We start from the raw sequence: 18397 nt of genomic DNA, 5'->3' as shown, positions 1-18397 counted from the left end.
GAGTGGCTCACTGCTGCCTAAGATGTTTATGCAAACAATGTGGTTGGTGCTGAACACTTGCTTTCCTTCTGGAATCTGGGATTTTGATATGTACCAGGGAGGGGGTGCCTACATGACCATCCCCCATAAAAGCCTGGGCTCCTAGGCTGAGGCTAAGCTCCCCTGGTTGGCAACATTTCACACATGTTGTCCTCATGGCTGGAGGACTTAAGCGTGTCCTGTGTGGTTCCACTGGCAGAGGACTCGAGGGAGCTTGCCTCTGGTTTCCTCCAGACTTTGGTCCACTTGCCTTTTCCTTTGTTGACTGTACTTTGTGTCCTGCTGCTGTAATAAATCACAGCTGTGAATATAACGCTAGGCTGATTCCTATGAGTCCTTCCAGTGAATCATGGAGCCTGGGAGTGGCGTGGCGGACCCCAATACAGGAGTGATCACGGAGAACTGCCAGAGGCAAAGAACCCAGAGTGGAATGCAGCCTGGAGACATTCCCTATAGGACACAAGTCACCTCCATGAGAACTGCACAGAACAAGCTCTTAAGATAGCGTCCTCCTTTCCACCTGTCACAGATGGGCCTTTCATAATAACAGGAGATCTGTTCTGCATTTCCACACTTTCAAGTAACAATCACAGGTCACAGGAAGACGCGTGACACAACATACTTATATATTCCAAGCGCTTTATCTAGTAACAGGGCAACTCTACGAGGCTTTCTCAAGATTTGGCTCTTTCGGTGATTTCATTGCTTCTGAGAATGAGATTATTATCTTGCGCTCAATAAAACATACAAACAAATAAATGTGTTAATGTCTGTAGTAACTGTTAGATTTGGGTAGACTAGTATAGGCTATGTGTGGTAGGATTAATTCTTAGATTTGCCAAAGTCCAAAAGAAGAGAACCAGGTAGGCATCAAACTTCACACTTGTCATCACAAGAAAAAGAATGTGTAACAATGTGAAGTGATGTTTGTTAACTAAACTTATTGTGGTAATCATTTCACAATATATACATACATCAGATCATTACGTTGTACACTTTAAACTTACACAGTGTCATGTGTCAATTACATCTCAATAAAACTGGAAAATAAATTTCACGCTAATGGTAGACATCTTGAACAAAAATTCCATTTTTAAATAATTTGTGAGGAAGAGTGAAAGCCACTGAACAATTAAACCCTTCTGAGACGTTCCGTATGGATTTTTAACCTCTTTCAAGAGGCTAACTGTCCATTTTAATATTAGGGAAAAGTAGACAATCCTGCAACAGTGGAATGAAAAATTCCTCCATTCAAAAGTTTCTTCTCAAATCAGAATATTTAGATTTATCCTACACTATGTTTGTAAGGGAAACATACTATCACAAGATTTTGCTCTCCTTTATGCAAAAAATAGTAGCTCTCTTACAGTGTTTGTCACAATTCCGATTTCAGAGGAAGTGTTAACTTAAATAGGATTTAGCCAAATATGTTTAAAAATATGTCAAGATCGGGACTTCCCCGGTGGTCCAGTGATTAAGACTTTGCCTTCCAATGAAAGGGGTGCAGGTTCAATCCCTGGGCAGGGAGCTAAGATCCCACATGCCTCAGGGCCAGAAAAGCAAAACAGAAAACAGAAGCAATATTGTAACAAGTTCAATAAAGACTTTAAAAATGGTCCACATCAAAAAGCTCTTTAAAAAAAAAATGTCAAGATCAAACAGCTGTTTTGAAACCAATTGTGTATTTAAAGCTGTTTTGGTAGTTTTAGTGACAACATAGAGATGCTTTTTTCTCAGCATTTTAAATTTGAGTTAGCAATACTGTTAAACCAAAATGATTAGGGTCATATGGTTCACACTGTAATTTCAAAATTAACTCTTACACAAGAGAAGTTAATCTTAGAATAGGACAAAGAAATATATATTTGAAAACTAAGTTTAAGTAAATGTGAAATAAGTCCTTTGCAACATATAATTGCCATTTCCTAAGAAAAGTAAAAGGCTGTGTGTTAGTCAGAGCAGAGGTAAGACAATTCTCCATGGGTTTCTCACATTTCTGCACATCTTACAAACAGAAGCACCGACGGCCCTTTATTCTCAGCTATCTTTCCAAGGATGTTTAGATAGAAAACAGCCTTGTAAGATAATGTCTTCTTCCAGAGGTAAGGGCAAGCATGCTTACCTCCCAAAAGATTCTGATTCCCTGAACTCTTGTATTATAACCCATTGTGTGTGCAGGCATCCATCCGGGCCTATCCACACAGCCCCTGTGTGACTCAGGGTCAAGGAGAACCAAGGCAAATATTCGGATGCCCATGCTGGCTGCAGTGGTTTATGAGTAACCAAGTAAGTAATAGAGTCCTTTGTTTCTGACCCATAAGTCTTCTGTCTTCTACCTGCATCCATGGAAAACGGCAGCTTAACTTGTTGCAAATAGGGCAAAATCTCAGATACTCCAAAGTTCTGCATGGAAAGATTAAAGTTCATCTCTCAGAAGACTTACTATAGAATGCATATGAAAAGGTCTATGACTAAATAATCTATTTATTTCAGGTCACTATGCAAATATTTATATATTTTAACATATTGAACTGCTCAATATGTTAAAATATATATGTATGTTTGTGCTCTTTTGTTTTTTATTGATGCATGATTAGAAATTCTTCTTTGTTTCCTTTTTAAAAATGGTATGTATTGCATTGTTTTTTGATAGAAAATAACAATGAAAAAAAATGTAGTCTGTGGTCTCACTAGTCAGAAAATCCCTGGTGACATAAAAAATAAATAATAGACATAGGCACACTTGGCTAGAAAATTCAAATAGTACAGAAAAGCTTAAAGAACACAGAAGCCACTCTTTCCCCCAGCACCAACTTAACCATTTTTATGGTTTATTAAAATTGTCTGGGCTTCCCTGGTGGCGCAGTGGTTGAGACTCTGCCTGCCGATGCAGGGGACACGGGTTCCAGCCCTGGTCTGGGAAGATCCCACATGCCACAGAGCAACTAGGCCCGTGAGCCACAACTACTGAGCCTGCGCGTCTGGAGCCTGTGCTCCGCAACAAGAGAGGCCGCGATAGTGAGAGGCCCGCGCACCGCGATGAAGAGTGGCCCGCGCTCGCCGCAACTGGAGAAAGCCCTCGCACAGAAACGAAGACCCAACACAGCCAAAAATAAATAAATAAATAATTAATTAAAAATGAATATCTGCTTAAAAAAAAATTGTCTTTTGCTTCTGCATTTACTGCTTCCCATAAATCCTTTCTTTTCAGATTTTCTGGTAGGAAACTCCACAATCTAAGACAGGGAAGGCATCAGGTTCCTGGTTTAGGCACGGCGGCCACCATCCCTCTGCCATGAGATCCTTCTCATCATTAACAATGTTCTAGGGAAGCTGCAGCTTAGGTTCCAGGCACTGGGGGAAACGTAAGCAAATACTTCCTCCTTCCTCTTCCCAACAGGGAAGTGTGCTGGGCCCACAAGACTCCAGTCCCTGTCACCTGGGGACACCCTCCCCTTTTCTCTTCCAAAAGGGAAAGAGAAAAAGATCTACCATGGCCATAGTTAATCTTCTGAAGAGCAGATCAGGAGCTTATTTTTGCTTTAACCATTTAGAAGCAGGATCAACTGAAGTCACTATTGTGAACTGATTACCATTCATTTTTAATTAAAATGTGACATAATAAAAAGCACGCATCTCGTTAACTATACGTCACATTTGCTCAGCTCTAAATTTTGCTACACCATATTCTATTCATGTAATTTCAGTCTTTGAGTTTGTTTCTGCAGTAAAATTTCCACCTACATAAAATTTTACAGAATTGAAGAAACATGTTATGTGTACAGCCAGATCTTTATCATTTCGAAATGTTTATATCCATACTTCAGTATGCTTTGATGATCTTATTTTTAACCTCAGAGTACAGGTTGGACTCTTTAGATATGCAGATTAATCTATGATCTTGTGATTTCAGAGTCACAGGCAATGATGGTATCATTCACCAACCAATTGCTAGTGTCAGGAAGCAGACTTTTCTTCTGCCCTATTAGGTTTAGTAATTAGGGGCCTGCAAATTAAAATGACAAAAGATAGTTTAACAGGAGAAGAAGTTTATTCATATATATGGGAGCTAACAAGAGAAGTAACTATCTCACTAAATGTTTAAAGTTAGAGGTTTATATATCTAACTTAGCAGAGAAAAAGAAAGTGGAAGAAAGGACTTCTATTCTTTTAGAAGAATAAATGAACGATAAGTAATTTTGTGATTATTTTGTGTCTGCACGTTCAAGGGGTCTTTCCTTCTTCTATGCGAATCTCCCCAGAGAGGGGATTTGTGGTAGGTTTACTCTTGATTTCTCTCCTGGGAGTAGACCTGTCTTGAAGAGGGAATCATAGAAGCCTCATTTCTCAGAAATGTCTGCTTTTAGTCAAATAAGGAAAGCTCTTTCTGCATCTGTTGATTCCCAAATGTTTTGAGCTTAAAATAATCTCCATACCAACTCTGAGGGTCCAACTGGGTCTCTAGGCATTCCTCCCTATATGTCCTCACTTGTAATGCTGTGAGGCAGTGCCTACTCTACCTTGTACAGATAAGGAAACTGGCTCAGAAGGACTCAGTTACCTGCCTCTGGTGAACAGCTAGCCAGTTTCAGAGCTGGATTATTACAAGGGACATCTGAATCCATAGCCCAGCCTCTTAGCCCTTTGAGACATGATCACTGAAGAGATCTTAGAGGGCTTCCCTGGTGGTGCAGTGGTTAAGAATCCACCTGTCAAGGCAGGGGACACGGGTTCGAGCCCTGGTCCGGGAAGATCCCACATGCCGCAGAGCAACTAAGCCCGTGGGCCACAGCTACTGAGCCTGTGGGCCACAACTACTGAAGCCCACATGCCTAGAGCCCGTGCTCCGCAACAAGAGAAGCCACTGCAATGAGAAGCCCGTGCATTGCAACGAGTAGTCCCCGCTGGGTGCAACTAAAGAAAGCCCAAGAGTGGCAACAAAGACCCAACACAGCCAAAAATCAAATAGAACAACAACAACAAACGTTTAAAAAAAATAAGAGAGATCTTAGAGCTTATGTGATCCAACCCTCTTTATGCTATTGAATAAATTTGTTTACCTCACTGTCAATCACTAAATGGGGGGTCTTGGACAATTTTCTCAGCCCATTTGTGTCCCGGTTTTTCCATCTGTAAAATGATTACAGTATTCACTTCAGAAGCATGCTTTGAGGAACAGTGCCAGGCACATAGTAAGTGCTAAGCATCTGCTCTTATTATTATTTACTTTATAGACATCAACGCATTCTTAGAAAATATTCCGAGACTAAGTGTACAGAGTAAAACATGTAAATCATCTCTTACCCACCTGCCCACCCTCTTCCCAGGGGTCACCATCAGTGGATGTGTTTCTAGTCCTTTACCATCATAGTCATACATATTTTTAATCTGTGCACTCATGAGCTGTCTTCATGCATTTTAACAGAAATGGAATCATATTTTGCAAATTATTCTCCAACCTCCTGTTTCCATTTAAACCACTCAAGTCTTATAGATCTTTCCATGTCAGAACATCTCAGTGTTGCTCATTCTTTTTTAACAGCTGCATGGTGTTATACTGAATGGACTTAAAATGATGTACCCTTCTGATACTGATAAGCTTCTAGGCAGTTGTGGGGCTTTTGGTTTTGTTTTTCTCATGTAGCTAGACAAGCTCTTAGTGATTAGACATGTGGAAAAGCTAAAGAGAGCATGTTGTTCCAGAAAAGTTCCCATTAATATACAGCAGAGACTCTTCTCTCATGATCGGCTTCGTGTCTCTCCAGCTCTGATAGATAATATCATCTAAACAAACATTTGGGGTTTTTTTTTTACCCATTTCTAGTGGGGCTGCACTTTTGGTTCCCTAACAACTTGCAGCTTCTGATCTGGGCAGAGTGAAGAACAAAAATAAAGGTGATGGTGGAGCTTGTGCCTAGGATGACACCCACTGGACTGAGATAATGAAACAGCCACTGAATGAGGCACGTTTGACCCTGGGGATGTCAGAGGTTTCTAAGGGAGCTTTTAATGGGCTAGTATCACAGGGTCACTTTTTAAAAACAGGTTCTACTTAAGTTGGACTGCATCTTTCTGCATATTTCTTTCTACCATCCTAGTTTCCTTCCAAACCAACGGGATGACAAACCATGCTACAATAACATGAACATGTCGGTTTACATGAGGGAGTAGGGAGTTTACCCTTTTCTGGGGAATTCTGAAATAGAGACTCCTGGAGGCACTATTTCTACCTGAATGTTTTGCACACTGCTAACTAATCACTTCTTAACTGCATGAGAGAGGAGTTTTTCTATATACCATTTCAAATCAGAATCCGATGGTATTTTACCATTAGGCAACAAAAGATCATCAGTTTCCAAAATTTAGTGAAATTTACAATAATTGAAAAAAAATTTTGTGCTAGCAAAAGTATCCAAGAGAGAAGAATCCAAGCCAGGAGCAAATATATTATCAAATTATTCATGAAATAATAATGATAATGATGTTGTGTGTTTGTGGAGAGCTTCCCATAAATGACGCCCTGAGCCAAGCACTTGGCTTAGATCACCTCACTTAATTGTCTCGACAGCGTAATCACTCTCATCTAAATATGAATTCAATCAGTCTGACTGGTTGAAATGCAAGGAAGAGTTCACTGATGTTCCCTGGTTTATAAAGAAAACTGCTTGTTATTACTTCTCTTCTGGATTATTTCACAGACATTACATCGAAGTTTTAGAAGAAAATTCCCCATTTTAGTTTAGCAGATCTTCCCATGTTTTTATAATGTCTTAGCTATAAAAATTTCAGAAATGCAAATATATAATGTAATATAATATACTCTTTACAAATAAGTAAAAGCAAAGATTTATCTCATTCACAAAAATACTAAAAAAGCAAGATAGCAGAATTAATGCTTTAAACTTAACACCTGACTACTACAGGCTACTACAGATGAATAAACGTCTATAGAAGACAAACTACAGGGACTCCCCTGGTGGCGCAGTGGTTAGGAGTCCGCCTGCCAATGCAGGGGACACGGGTTTGAGCCCTGATCCACGAAGATCCCATGTGCTGCAGAGCAACTAAGCCCGTGCGCCACAACTACTGAGCCTGTGCTCTAGAGCCCGCAAGCTCTGCAACATGAGAAAGCCACCGCAATGAGAAGCCCGCGCACTGCAACGAAGAGTAGCCCCCGCTCGCCTCACTATAAAGAAGGACTATATGATGAACAGCATCAAATTTATAATCACTGGGCAAACCATGAGGTACGATTTGAAATATACTAGAGATGGTCAGTGTCTTTCAAAATATCCCTTCTAGTCTTCCCCATAGTGTCTAAGGGGCCACCATGGCATTGAAATATTGATTTACTGTGAATCTCAAAGACTTTTCAATCTTAAAAAGTGTCTTTCTGAAATGGAACTACCCTTTGTGGCATTCTTTTTTTTAAAAAATTAATTAATTAATTATTTTTTAAAATAGATCTTTATTGGAGTATAATTGCTTCACAATACTGTGTTAGTTTCTGTTGTACAACAAAGTGACTCTTTTAAGTCAGGGTCTCTCATCCGTTTATTCATCCAACAATATTACTTGAACCACAATTGCCAGCAGGCGCCGTGTAAGGCTCTGAAGAGGATGGGAGACAGAGGCAGAGCTTTCCTAGGAAAGCTCACATTTTCACCTCCTTTATTCTCACCTGCGAGCAGCTGACACAGAAAGAGCAGGAGAAAATGTTGATGTCTGAGTAGGTAAGAGGGAAAGGACAGAACACTCTCTTTGACCGCCTTACTATGAGCTGCCATGGGCTGCCTCTGTGGACAGAACATAAAACATGTGGCAAGACTGTGCTGGGGTAAGTGGTTTCTACATGGACTATTTCTAAGACAGTGTTATGCTCTTACAATTTCTCACTTTCATTGTATAACTGTCTCTGCTCTGAGTACATTTCAGAGAAAAATCTTAGGTGAGCATTCAAGTAAAGCAATGACAATGTACTGCAGTGTGGTCAAGCGGGTATTTTAGCGATTTATAATTATGCCTCTAACATATAAAATGCTCTACACTTCACAAGTTGGACTTGTTAGGAGGCAGATAAATTCATGAATGTGTGCAGTCTCTATTATATTTCTATCCTGGACTATTTTTCTTAAAGATTTTTATAGCTGCATAGGAAGTGATTTTAAGAAAAATACTTTGACTACTTTTTTCATGTTAAATACTCACTACAAATATTGTAGGAATATTCAAAGATAGAATTCTCCTGTTCACCTCCTGTCTTGAAGAAGCTTTTACTTTGTGTTTTTGAGTGACATAAAGTCTCTTTGACTTTGTGTTTGAAAGTGACATAAGTGTGGTAGGTGTCCTGATACAAGGATGGCATTTTCGGTTCCGTGCCTGTCTCTCAAAGGTTCAATGAAGCACAGAGGAGCAGGTGACTTCCTTACTGTTTCTGTGTGGGCTCTGCCTGTCCCATCACTGAGTCTGCCTCTCATCCTCGTGCAGATGGGCAGGCAGTTTACAGGCCCCATGGGGTCTGTGTCCTGGTTTCAATGTTGGACCCATTAGGAGAGCCCTGGGGGACCACATGAGTTGCCCGCAGGGTCCTACCTGAGCTCAGGGGAGCAAAGGGGGAGATTGAGGGCAGTGAGAGCTCTCAGCACCGCTGCCCCTGGGCTCCCTCCCTGGAGGTAGTGATGAATGCCCAGACCTAAGAGCCTTCTGTCCATGTTTGCTGCACATATAAACTTAGTGAGGCAGTGATGAATTTGTGCAGAAAACAATATTTTTTTAAGTCCAAAGAACTAAATTAGAGTTCCTGACCTGTTGTGATTCCAACTTTGTATACATCTCTTAATCTCCATGAACCTCCATTTTTCTGTGCAAAAGAGAGGTAACAGTGATTGCTCTGACTACCTCCACGATGGAAGATGTATTGGTGTTTTACGTACAATGAAAAACTATACAGGAGTTCCATGGCCGACGGTTTGTAGAATGAGGCAAGGTAGAATAAAAACAGTGACAGAAGGAACAAAAACAGAAAGACGGGGTGTTCTTTTCTTTTAAACAATAATGAATTCACTGAGGAGTCTGAAAAGTTCCAGGAGCTGGGTGCTGCAGAGCCCAGCGGACACCATGGAAACCTCAGCAGGATGTCCAGTGTTTCAATGTTGCATCACCGTTAACTAATAGGAAGCCAGTTTCCTCTCCCTAACTTTCGGAGAACTAAGGATTGTACATTTTGGAAAATAAGGTTGAAAATGAGAATAAAGAGTGAAGATGATTGGATTGTAAATTTTTTTTTTAATTTCCTATTTTCCTGCTGCCTCAACACCCAGGGGACCAGGTGCGTGGGTGTGCCCAGGCTGCTTCCTGCTGCAAGATTCCCTTTTTGCCCTCCCCGACTGTGACCTAGACATTCCAAGAAACAATGAAATCTCCTCAAGCCTTGTTTCTGCTCCACCCAGACTTGCCCAAGGTCCTCACTCTCTCTCGACTCCCCACCTGCTAGGTGGCTGCTGAATGGTGAGGTGCGCCCTGTCTTCTCCTCTAGGACCTGTGAGTATAATAAACCCTGTAATTTCTTCTGCAGAAATATTGCAGTGGCCCTTAAAGACCCTACAAGGGGGACTTACTCCCCCATTTACAATGATACTGGCAGCAAATGGAATTTTAATTCCAAATGTATGTAGTTTGGGAAAGCTAGATGATTTCCTATACAGACTATCTAGAAGGTTCTGTTGGCTCCTAGACACCCAATAAGCTATTAGAGAGTCTGCTTCCTGGACCTTGGCTCACAATAGCTCAGTTTCTCAGGCCCCATCTTTATTTTCATTCTCCCCATTTACACTGGCGCTTATGACTGTCAGCCATGGTTTATGACTAATAAAACCCTATTGTGTAAAATGCACTAGAGTGAGGACCTTGCACAACAGGTGATTTAGGCATAAGAAGCTATCCTTCTGCTATATTCTTTTAAAATACTGAATCATTTTTTAAAACATGAATTACAAGCTGTCAGGCATGTCAGTCATGCACACGCAGATATGCAACTAAAACTGTACAGGTGTATCCCTCAGATTGTTTAGTGCTTAGAATTTATTTTTGAAAGACATTTTGTGCTAAGTGAATGTAATCTAACATATAATTTTGGTATGTTTTACGAAAGGGACAATCATACTTCTCATTATTATCATTTAATTAATACGAAAAGAGTTAGTTTGGCTTTTGCTCAATTTTGAATGTGATTTTTAAATCTCATTTTATTAATTTAGATGAACTATAGAACTATGGGGGCTTCCCTGGTGGCGCAGTGGTTGAGAATCTGCCTGCCAATGCAGGGGACACGGGTTCGAGCCCTGGTCCGGGAAGATCCCACATGCCGCGGAGCAACTGGGTCCGTGAGCCACAACTACTGAGCCTGCGCGTCTGGAGCCTGTGCTCTGCAACAAGAGAGGCCGTGGTAGTGAGAGGCCCACGCACCGTGATGAACAGTGGCCCCCGCTTGCCGCAACTAGAGAAAGCCCTTGCACAGAAATGAAGACCCAACACAGCCATAAATAAATAAATAATTAATTAATTAATTAATTAATTAATAAAATTAAAAAAAAAAAAAGAACTATAGTATATCATAGTATCAGCAATTCAGAAATCCTCAATGCAGTTTAACTTTCAACCTGTTCCAGGAGGATTTAAGGGCATCATAATGTCCCAGGGCTGTAAAAATTTGCTTGTGGATGTAGTAACCATATGCTTATCTCACATACAACTTTTCAGTCTTAGAATTAATGGTTTTTGTGAATTAAAAATTATTCTGCAAAAATTAGCATAACTGTCCTTGCCTTTAAGCATCACTCTGGTGAGCTGGTATTAGGAATCATGAGAAGAAACTTGTATCAACCCTGCCCCCCACCACTGGTTAAACTACAATATGCTCTATACACCGTGAATCACTTCTTTTAAGAAAGCTATCTTATGAGATGGCAGCTGCTTATACCTGGAAATGTAGAAAATACTTCACTCACAACGTTTACGGAGACTAACTGATGAGGAAACACCCACGGCAGCGACAAATGAGACGGAGCTGTGCGCTCAGGGATGCACGGGCTGGGATGCAGGAACCGAAACTAGCACCAAGTGGCCCCTGACCTGACGTGATTCTGCAGGGAATTGCAGCAGATACGTTTGCTGGGAAATCAGGCAACGCTCAAGGAGGAGGAGGCTGCAGATTTGTAATTTAATAACGAGGAATTTAAACTGTTGCCACAAGAGGAGGGGCATTTCTGGTAGAGCAAACCTCCATGCAGAGGCCTGGACTTGGAAGAAGGCGGCACACTCTCCGGACAAGCAGGATGCTGGGCGGAACTTGGCTGAAGTTTAGGAAACAGGATGGTGACAAGAGTCTGGGGAGTCAGGTCAGGGCCACTCTGTGAGGGGCCCTGAGTGTGAGAGTAAGGAAGGGAGACCGCAGTCCCCAGGCAAGGGGGTGCCCAGGGAGGCACGGGGGAGAGGGGGGAATATGCCCACCTTCTCTGGGGGAAGATGCCTCCCCCCTCCCCAGGCCCCACAGGGGTGGGAGGCGAGGCTGGGGGATTTGCTTCAGAACACAGACGGGAATCTACTGTTATAGACTGTATCTGAAATGAAGAAAATTAGTAATCAGTAATGAGTTAAAATAGAGATCATTTCATTTGGAATTAGACAAATCCTTAAAAGGTGCTACATACACATGGAAGTTCATTTATCTTCTGGTGCAGAGTCAGGTTTTGGTTTTAGTTTTGTTTGTTTTCCCTTTTTTCTAACCAGCCACAATGAAATCAGGGCTGGGGTAGAGTTCTCAGTAGCAGTGACTGCATTCCGGAGGGAGGGGCAGTGAGCAGGGTCTCACCTCCTCGCCTGGATGCAGCTCACCGAGCTCTCAGGGAGGAGGGCGAGCTCCCTGCCGTCTTCCGCGGTCCCGAGCCCTCGTCCTTCTCCAGCCCGAGGTCAGAGAGGTGAGCGGTCCCTCCTTCCTCAAGGGCACAGCCCTGCCTTCCCCTCCTCAGGAGTGTCTCCTGGGATGAGCCCTGGGTGTGGGGCCCTGAGAGGCTGCCCCCGGCAGCTCCCTGCAGTACTAAGGCCTCCTCCCAGCGTTTGCCAGCAGCTTCCGTGCTGGTGCTTGTTAGGGCTGCTGGGCTGGGAGGACGTGACCCACAGAAATGTGTCATTTAGTGAATCCACAAAGTGGCATCACTCAGCCCGGGTTGTTAGGATCACGTCCAGATGGCCCTCAGGAAACATCTGATAGAAATTGGTAAGTGTAGGTCACCTGAAATGCACCTAGAGAGAGGAGATCCTGGGGCAGGGAAGGGCTTAGGGGACGGCAGAGCCAATGATAGCCAGACACAGGATAAGATAAGGCCTGGGTGGGTCAACAGGGAGACATTAGATGAAGTCATTAAGGGAGCTCAGGGTCAGGTCTGGTTTCTAACTGTGATACTAATTTTTTATCAAATCAAACCCTGGCCATGTACTTCCTATGTGGAGTGAAGGCTGCCTTAGAAACTGGCATGTTTTTATATCTACAGTACTTCTCTCACTTCCTGAACAAGTATTGGCCTGGGAGCACGTCAGTACCCTTTATTTTTGTGGGGTGTCCAGGCATGCAGTGTTCCATTTCCAGCAGCATCGGGAGAGACTGACACCACCCTCAGCAGAGGGAGCAGAGCTGTGTTTGAGGGGAAGCATCTCCAGTTATACAAGGTCAACTGGTTCTCTGTAAAAAGTGACAGTGTCTACGTGCAGTTCTAAGGGCCCTTTTATCCATCACACATGACAGGTTGGCAGAGTAAAGACTCTTTTCTTCCAGCAGTGACGAGAATATGTTCCTGTTTTGATTTAAGTACATAACCAGAAACAGACTAAAAAGGCATTATAGAAACTATAGAAATGAGTCAAAGATCTACAACAACCAAGCGAACGCACAATCAAAAAATGTCACATTTAAAAGGGTAGGAAACCTGTGGCATTTTTTAGTCACTTTTTAGTGCAGCTTGAGGAAAGTGGCAGCCAGATCCCCAGCCCCCTTTTGCAAACCTGAGAGAGAGCAGACTGATCTGCAATGTTCTAACCTGTCTGTGGGCTGCCTAAGGACTGGTCTTTTGACACCTAACTCAGAGTTCAGACAAACAAAAATGGCTCAGATCTCAGAATAAGGGAGCCATGGGAAGCAGCGGGTATGATTTGTAAAAATGGTTGCAAAGGTAACTATAGACCCACAGACACCAAGGACAAGAGATTACTGATTGAGGAGTACAATAGGACAGCTAAGGCCCCAAGAGTAAGCAAGAGTGAGACTCTTAGAAAAGCAAGACATTTAAAAGCAGATGTATAAATAGGAGAACTGGGGGAAAAAAACACACGCACTGGTCCAGAGACAACACAGGTCTGAAAAGACCCTAAGACATCACATTAGGCTGATTACAAAGGTCTTCCCCTGTGTAGAGCAAGTATAAGAAGACTGAGAGAGGTGGCTGTTTTTTAAAATGCCCAGTTTTCAACAAAAGATCACCAGGCATACAAAGAAACAGTAAAACTAGGCTCATTCAAAGGAACAAAATAAATATCCAGACACCATACCTCAAGAAACAGGTTTTGGACTTACTGGAAAAAGATTTTAGAACAACTATCTCATGTAAGCTCAAAACGTTAAAGGAATACACCAACAAAGAACTAAAGGAAATCAAGAAAACAATGAAATGAAAATGAAAATGAAAGCACAACTTACCAAAACTCATGGGATGCAGGGAAAGCAGTACTTAGAGGAAAATATAATGTAAAAGCTTACATTGAAACAGAAGAAACATATCACAATCAGCCACCTAACCTTACACCTTAAGGGACTAGAAAAAGAAGAACAAATTAAATTGAAAGCTCAAAGAAGGAAGGAAATAATAAAGATTAGAGCAGAGATAAACAAAGAGAGACTAGAAAAACAATAGAAAAAATCCATGAAACCAAGAGTCTGGTTCTCTGAAAATCAACAAAATTGACAAATCTTTAGCTAGATTGACTAAGGAAAATTAAAAAAAGACTCAAATAATTGAAATCAGAAATAAAGACAAAGACATGGCTACATATTTAACAGAAATAAAAGGATTATAAGAGATTACTATGAACTGTACACTAAAAAACTGGATAATCCAGGTGAAATGGATGAATTCCTAGAAACACATAACTTACCAAAACTAAATCAAAAAGAAACAGAAAATTTGAATAGACCTAGTAAGGAGATTTAATTGGTAACCAAAAGTTTCCTGGCAAAGAAAAGCCTTGGACCAGATGACTTCATGGATGAATTCTACCAAATATTTAGAAGAACTAAGAAGAACCAACACCAATCCTCTCAAACTCTTACAAAACTTAAAGGAGAAGGAACACTCTCTAACTCATTCTGAGGCCAGCATTTCTCTGATACCAAAGCCACATAGACACTACAAGAAAAGACAACTGTAACCAACATCCCTTATAAACAATGATGCAAAAATCCTCAACAAAATACTGGTAAATCAAATTTAGCAGCATATTAAAAGGATTATGCACCATGACCAAGTGGGATTTATTTCTGGAATGCAAGGGTGGTTCAATATATAGAAAACCAGCAATGTCATATACAGTATTAATAAAATGAAGGGGAAAAGCACAGGATCATCTCAACTGATACAGAAAGAGCACTTGACAAAAGTCAGCACACTTACATGATAAAAGCACTCAAGAGACTAAGAATAGAAGAAACTACCTCCACATAATAAAAAGCCATATATGAAAAACCCACACTGAACATGATAATTTTTGGTGAAGGTTGAAAGCTTTTCCTCTAAGATCAGGAACAAGACAAGGATGCTAGATTTTGTCACTTCTGTTCAACATAATACTGGAAGTCCTAGCCAGAGAAATTAGGCATGAAAGACATCCAAATTGTAAAGTAAGAAGTAAAATTATCTCTGCAGACAACATGATTTTATATGTAGAAAACCCTAAAGATACACCCCCCCCCCCAAAATTGTTAGAACTAATCAGGGAACAATGTTTCAGGATACAAAATCAAAACACAAAAATCAGTTGCAATTCAATACACTAGTAAGGAACAATCCAAAAATAAAATTAAGAAAGCAATTCCATTTACAACATTATCAAAAAGAATAAAATACTTTGGAATAAGCTTAGTCAAGGAGGCAAAAGACTTGTACTCTGAAAACTACAAAACATTGCTAAAAGAAATTAAGGACACAAATAAATGGAAAACCATTCTGTGTTCATGGATTAGAAAACTTAATATTTTTAAGATGTCAATGTTTCACAAAGTGATCTACAAATCATTTTCAACAAGGGTACCATGTATTCAGAAAGGACAGTCTTTTCAACAATTGGTGCTGGGAAAATTGGATATTCACATGTAAAGGAATAAAATTGGACCCTTACCTTACACCATATACAAAAATTAACTCAAAATGGACCAAAGTCCTAAACATAAGACCTAAAACTATAAAACACTTAGAAGAAAACATAGTATAAAAATTTCATCACATTGGATTTGGCAATGATTTCTTGGATATGAAACCAAAAGTACAGACAACATAAGCCAAAATAGATAACAATATAACATATAGCTATAAATGCTTACATGGAAAAAGAAGAAATATCAAAACATAACAACAGAATTTAAAACTTGGATACATCAAAGAACATTATCAACAGAGTGAAAAAGGCAACCAATGGAACAAGAGAAAATATTTGCAAATCATATATATGATAAGGGGTTCACATCCAGAATATATAAAGAACTTTGTACATCTCAACAACAAAAAAATCAATCTGATTTTAAAATGCACAAAGTACTGCAATAAACATTTATCTAAAGAAGATACACAAATGCCCAATAAGCACAGAAAAAGATGTTTGTTAGGGAAATACAAATCAAAACCATAGTAAGATACTACTTCACTCCCTTTAGATTGGCTATATATTTTTTTTAATGGAAAATAAGATGTGTCGGCAAGGATATATAGGAAACTTCGTGCACTGCTGGTAGGAATGTAAAACAGTGCAGCCACTTGCAAGACCGTTATGGCAGTTCTTCAAAAAATTAAAAATAGAATTACCATATGATCCAGCAATTTCACTTCTGGGTATATATCCAAAAAAGTTGAAAGAAGTGTCTCAAGGAGATATCTGTACACTCATGTTCACAGCAACATTATCCACCATAGCCAAAAGGTGGAAACAATCCAAATATCTACCAACAGATGAATGGATTAAAAAAATCTGGGATATACATACAGTGGAATATTATTCAGCCTTAAAATGAAGGAAATTCTGACACATGCCACAGAATGGATGACCCTTGAAAACATTAAGTGAAATAAGCTAGTTACAAAAGAACAAAAATTATATGATTCCACTTATATGAGGTATCTAGTCAAATTTATAAAGCCAGTAAAATGGTGATTGCCAGCGCCTGGAGAAAGAAAGGAAATGGGGAGTTAGTTTTTAATGGGTAGCAAGTTTCAGTTTGGGACGATGAAAGAAGTTCTGATGGATGCACTTGGAGGGCATTGTGCTGAATGAAAGAAGTCAGACAGAGAAAGACAAACACTGTATGATATTACTTACACGTGGAATCTAAAACCTATAACAAACTAGTGAATATAACAAAAAAGAAGCAGACTCACAGATATAGAGAACAAACTAGTGGTTCCCGGGGGGAGGGGGGCAAAAAAAGGGTGGGGAGTGGGAGGTACAAGCTATTGGGTGTAAGAGAGGCTGCAAGGACGCATTGTACGACACGAAGAATATAGCCAATATTTTGTAATCACTGAAAATGGAGTGTAACCTTTAACAATTGTATAAAAAATATACACAGTAAATATTAGTTGTTTTACCTCTCAAAAAAATTCTGAAGATGAATAGTGGGGTGATAGAGACACAACAATGTGAGTGTACTTAATGCCACTTAAAATACTTCAAAGGGTAAATTATATGTTATGTATATTTTACCACAAGAAAAATTTAAACAAAGTAAAAGTGCATTTTCATTTAGGTGAAATGTTAGCAATGAGACCCAGACTGATACAATGAGAAACAGAAAGTTTCCTGCCTATGAACTCCCTGTGGTAATGGGAAACTCTACTCGTCCCAGCCACTGCTGCAGATTTCCTGGGCACTCTGGGTGGGTGCCACCACGCCCACCCTCAATTTCATGTCAGTGACACAAAGTCCATTGCGACTGTACCTTGTTTGGTGTCACGCGGTGGCAGGACAGGACAGGACAGAATTTCTCAGTTCTTACCAGGGAATATAGTCATCATCAACTTCACACAGTGAGAGTCTCAAATTGCCCACAATCTTATCTAGCTCTTGCCAGCAGGAACACCTTTTTTATCTTAAGGTAATAAACTCTGAATCATTAATACAAATCAAGAGCTGAACGACGGAAAGTTACACACCCATGATTCAATCAAGATAAACGCCGAGAGGCCACGTGCTCCCACCCCCTGTGATTTGGATGCTTATATTACCCAGCTATGATGAGCGAGCCAGTTCTGACTGAAACTGCTTCCCACTGAAAACGGGTAGCGGAAAGTCTCCCAGGAGATTGTCTGTTAGGCAGCTTCCCCACTGTTTCTTGGGGAACACAGTGCAGTAAACAGATCATCTCAGGGGGCTGTCAAATAGACAAAACAGGAGTGAAGGTAACAAAAGCAGCCCTTAGCAAATAACGTAAACTGGCATTAAGAAGAAGAAAATGGGGATTGAAAGAAAAGTGTTACTTGAAAGTAATAAAGCCAAAATCAGGAGAAAAAAGCAGAAAGCAAAACCAAAGTAAGTGTAAATGAGAAAATAAATTAAAATGAAATTTGAAAATGACCTAACAACTTTCTAATAGAGAGAAGTGAATCCAGTCAAGCTCTTCAGGCTCCAACCTGGAGGCAGGTAAAGTGAGGTGTGAATAATCAAGGCCACTTGCTTCTGTTCTGCAGGTGACAGCTGAGCTAGGACCCTTACCTGTGCACCTCTCCCCTGCATCCTCCTTTCATCCTTTCTCCCCTTCCCTGGTTGATTCTTGGCCTAAGGTAGTTCTTGAGGACCAGGCATTGGGTTCAGATTGATTTAGGGAATAATATACATCTTGATGCATCTTGAGGGCTTCCTATGACTGAGGAAAGGACCAGTAAAGGACAAAGACTCAGGAAAAACTGATGCTCAGAGAGGTTGTGTCCAGATAAGAGGGCAGAAAAGCAAAGCCTGGCCTGGAACTGCTCTGTCTCTCATTTCCCTGAACCAAGACGCCCCAGGTCGTGAGCTGAGCAAGTCCACACCCCTTTATGAAGCAGGGAAT

At 40.7% G+C, this 18397-nt stretch overlaps 1 protein-coding gene across 15 annotated transcripts in view; it reads right to left on the bottom strand.

Moving 5' to 3' along the window:
* The window catches only part of LOC309632953 (contactin-associated protein-like 4), a 159475-nt gene that overhangs the window by 12160 nt on the left and 128918 nt on the right, over positions 1–18397 (bottom strand). Inside the window, exon 6 of one of the 15 annotated variants that reach the window (XM_082401070.1) lies at positions 13526–16516. The exons of the other annotated variants lie outside the window; for them this stretch is intronic. Coding sequence (XP_082257196.1) covers positions 16484–16516 — 33 coding nt within the window. The 3' untranslated portion in view covers positions 13526–16483. Of the gene's footprint in view, positions 1–13525; positions 16517–18397 lie in introns of those variants that run through there. 15 annotated transcript variants of the gene reach the window in all.

Source organism: Balaenoptera borealis, assembly GCF_965194805.1.
Source record: "Balaenoptera borealis genome assembly, chromosome: 8".
NCBI classification, from domain to species: Eukaryota; Metazoa; Chordata; class Mammalia; order Artiodactyla; family Balaenopteridae; genus Balaenoptera; species Balaenoptera borealis.
The sequence above is the reverse complement of the archived record's forward strand: the minus strand, read 5'-3'. Positions and strand labels throughout refer to the sequence as shown.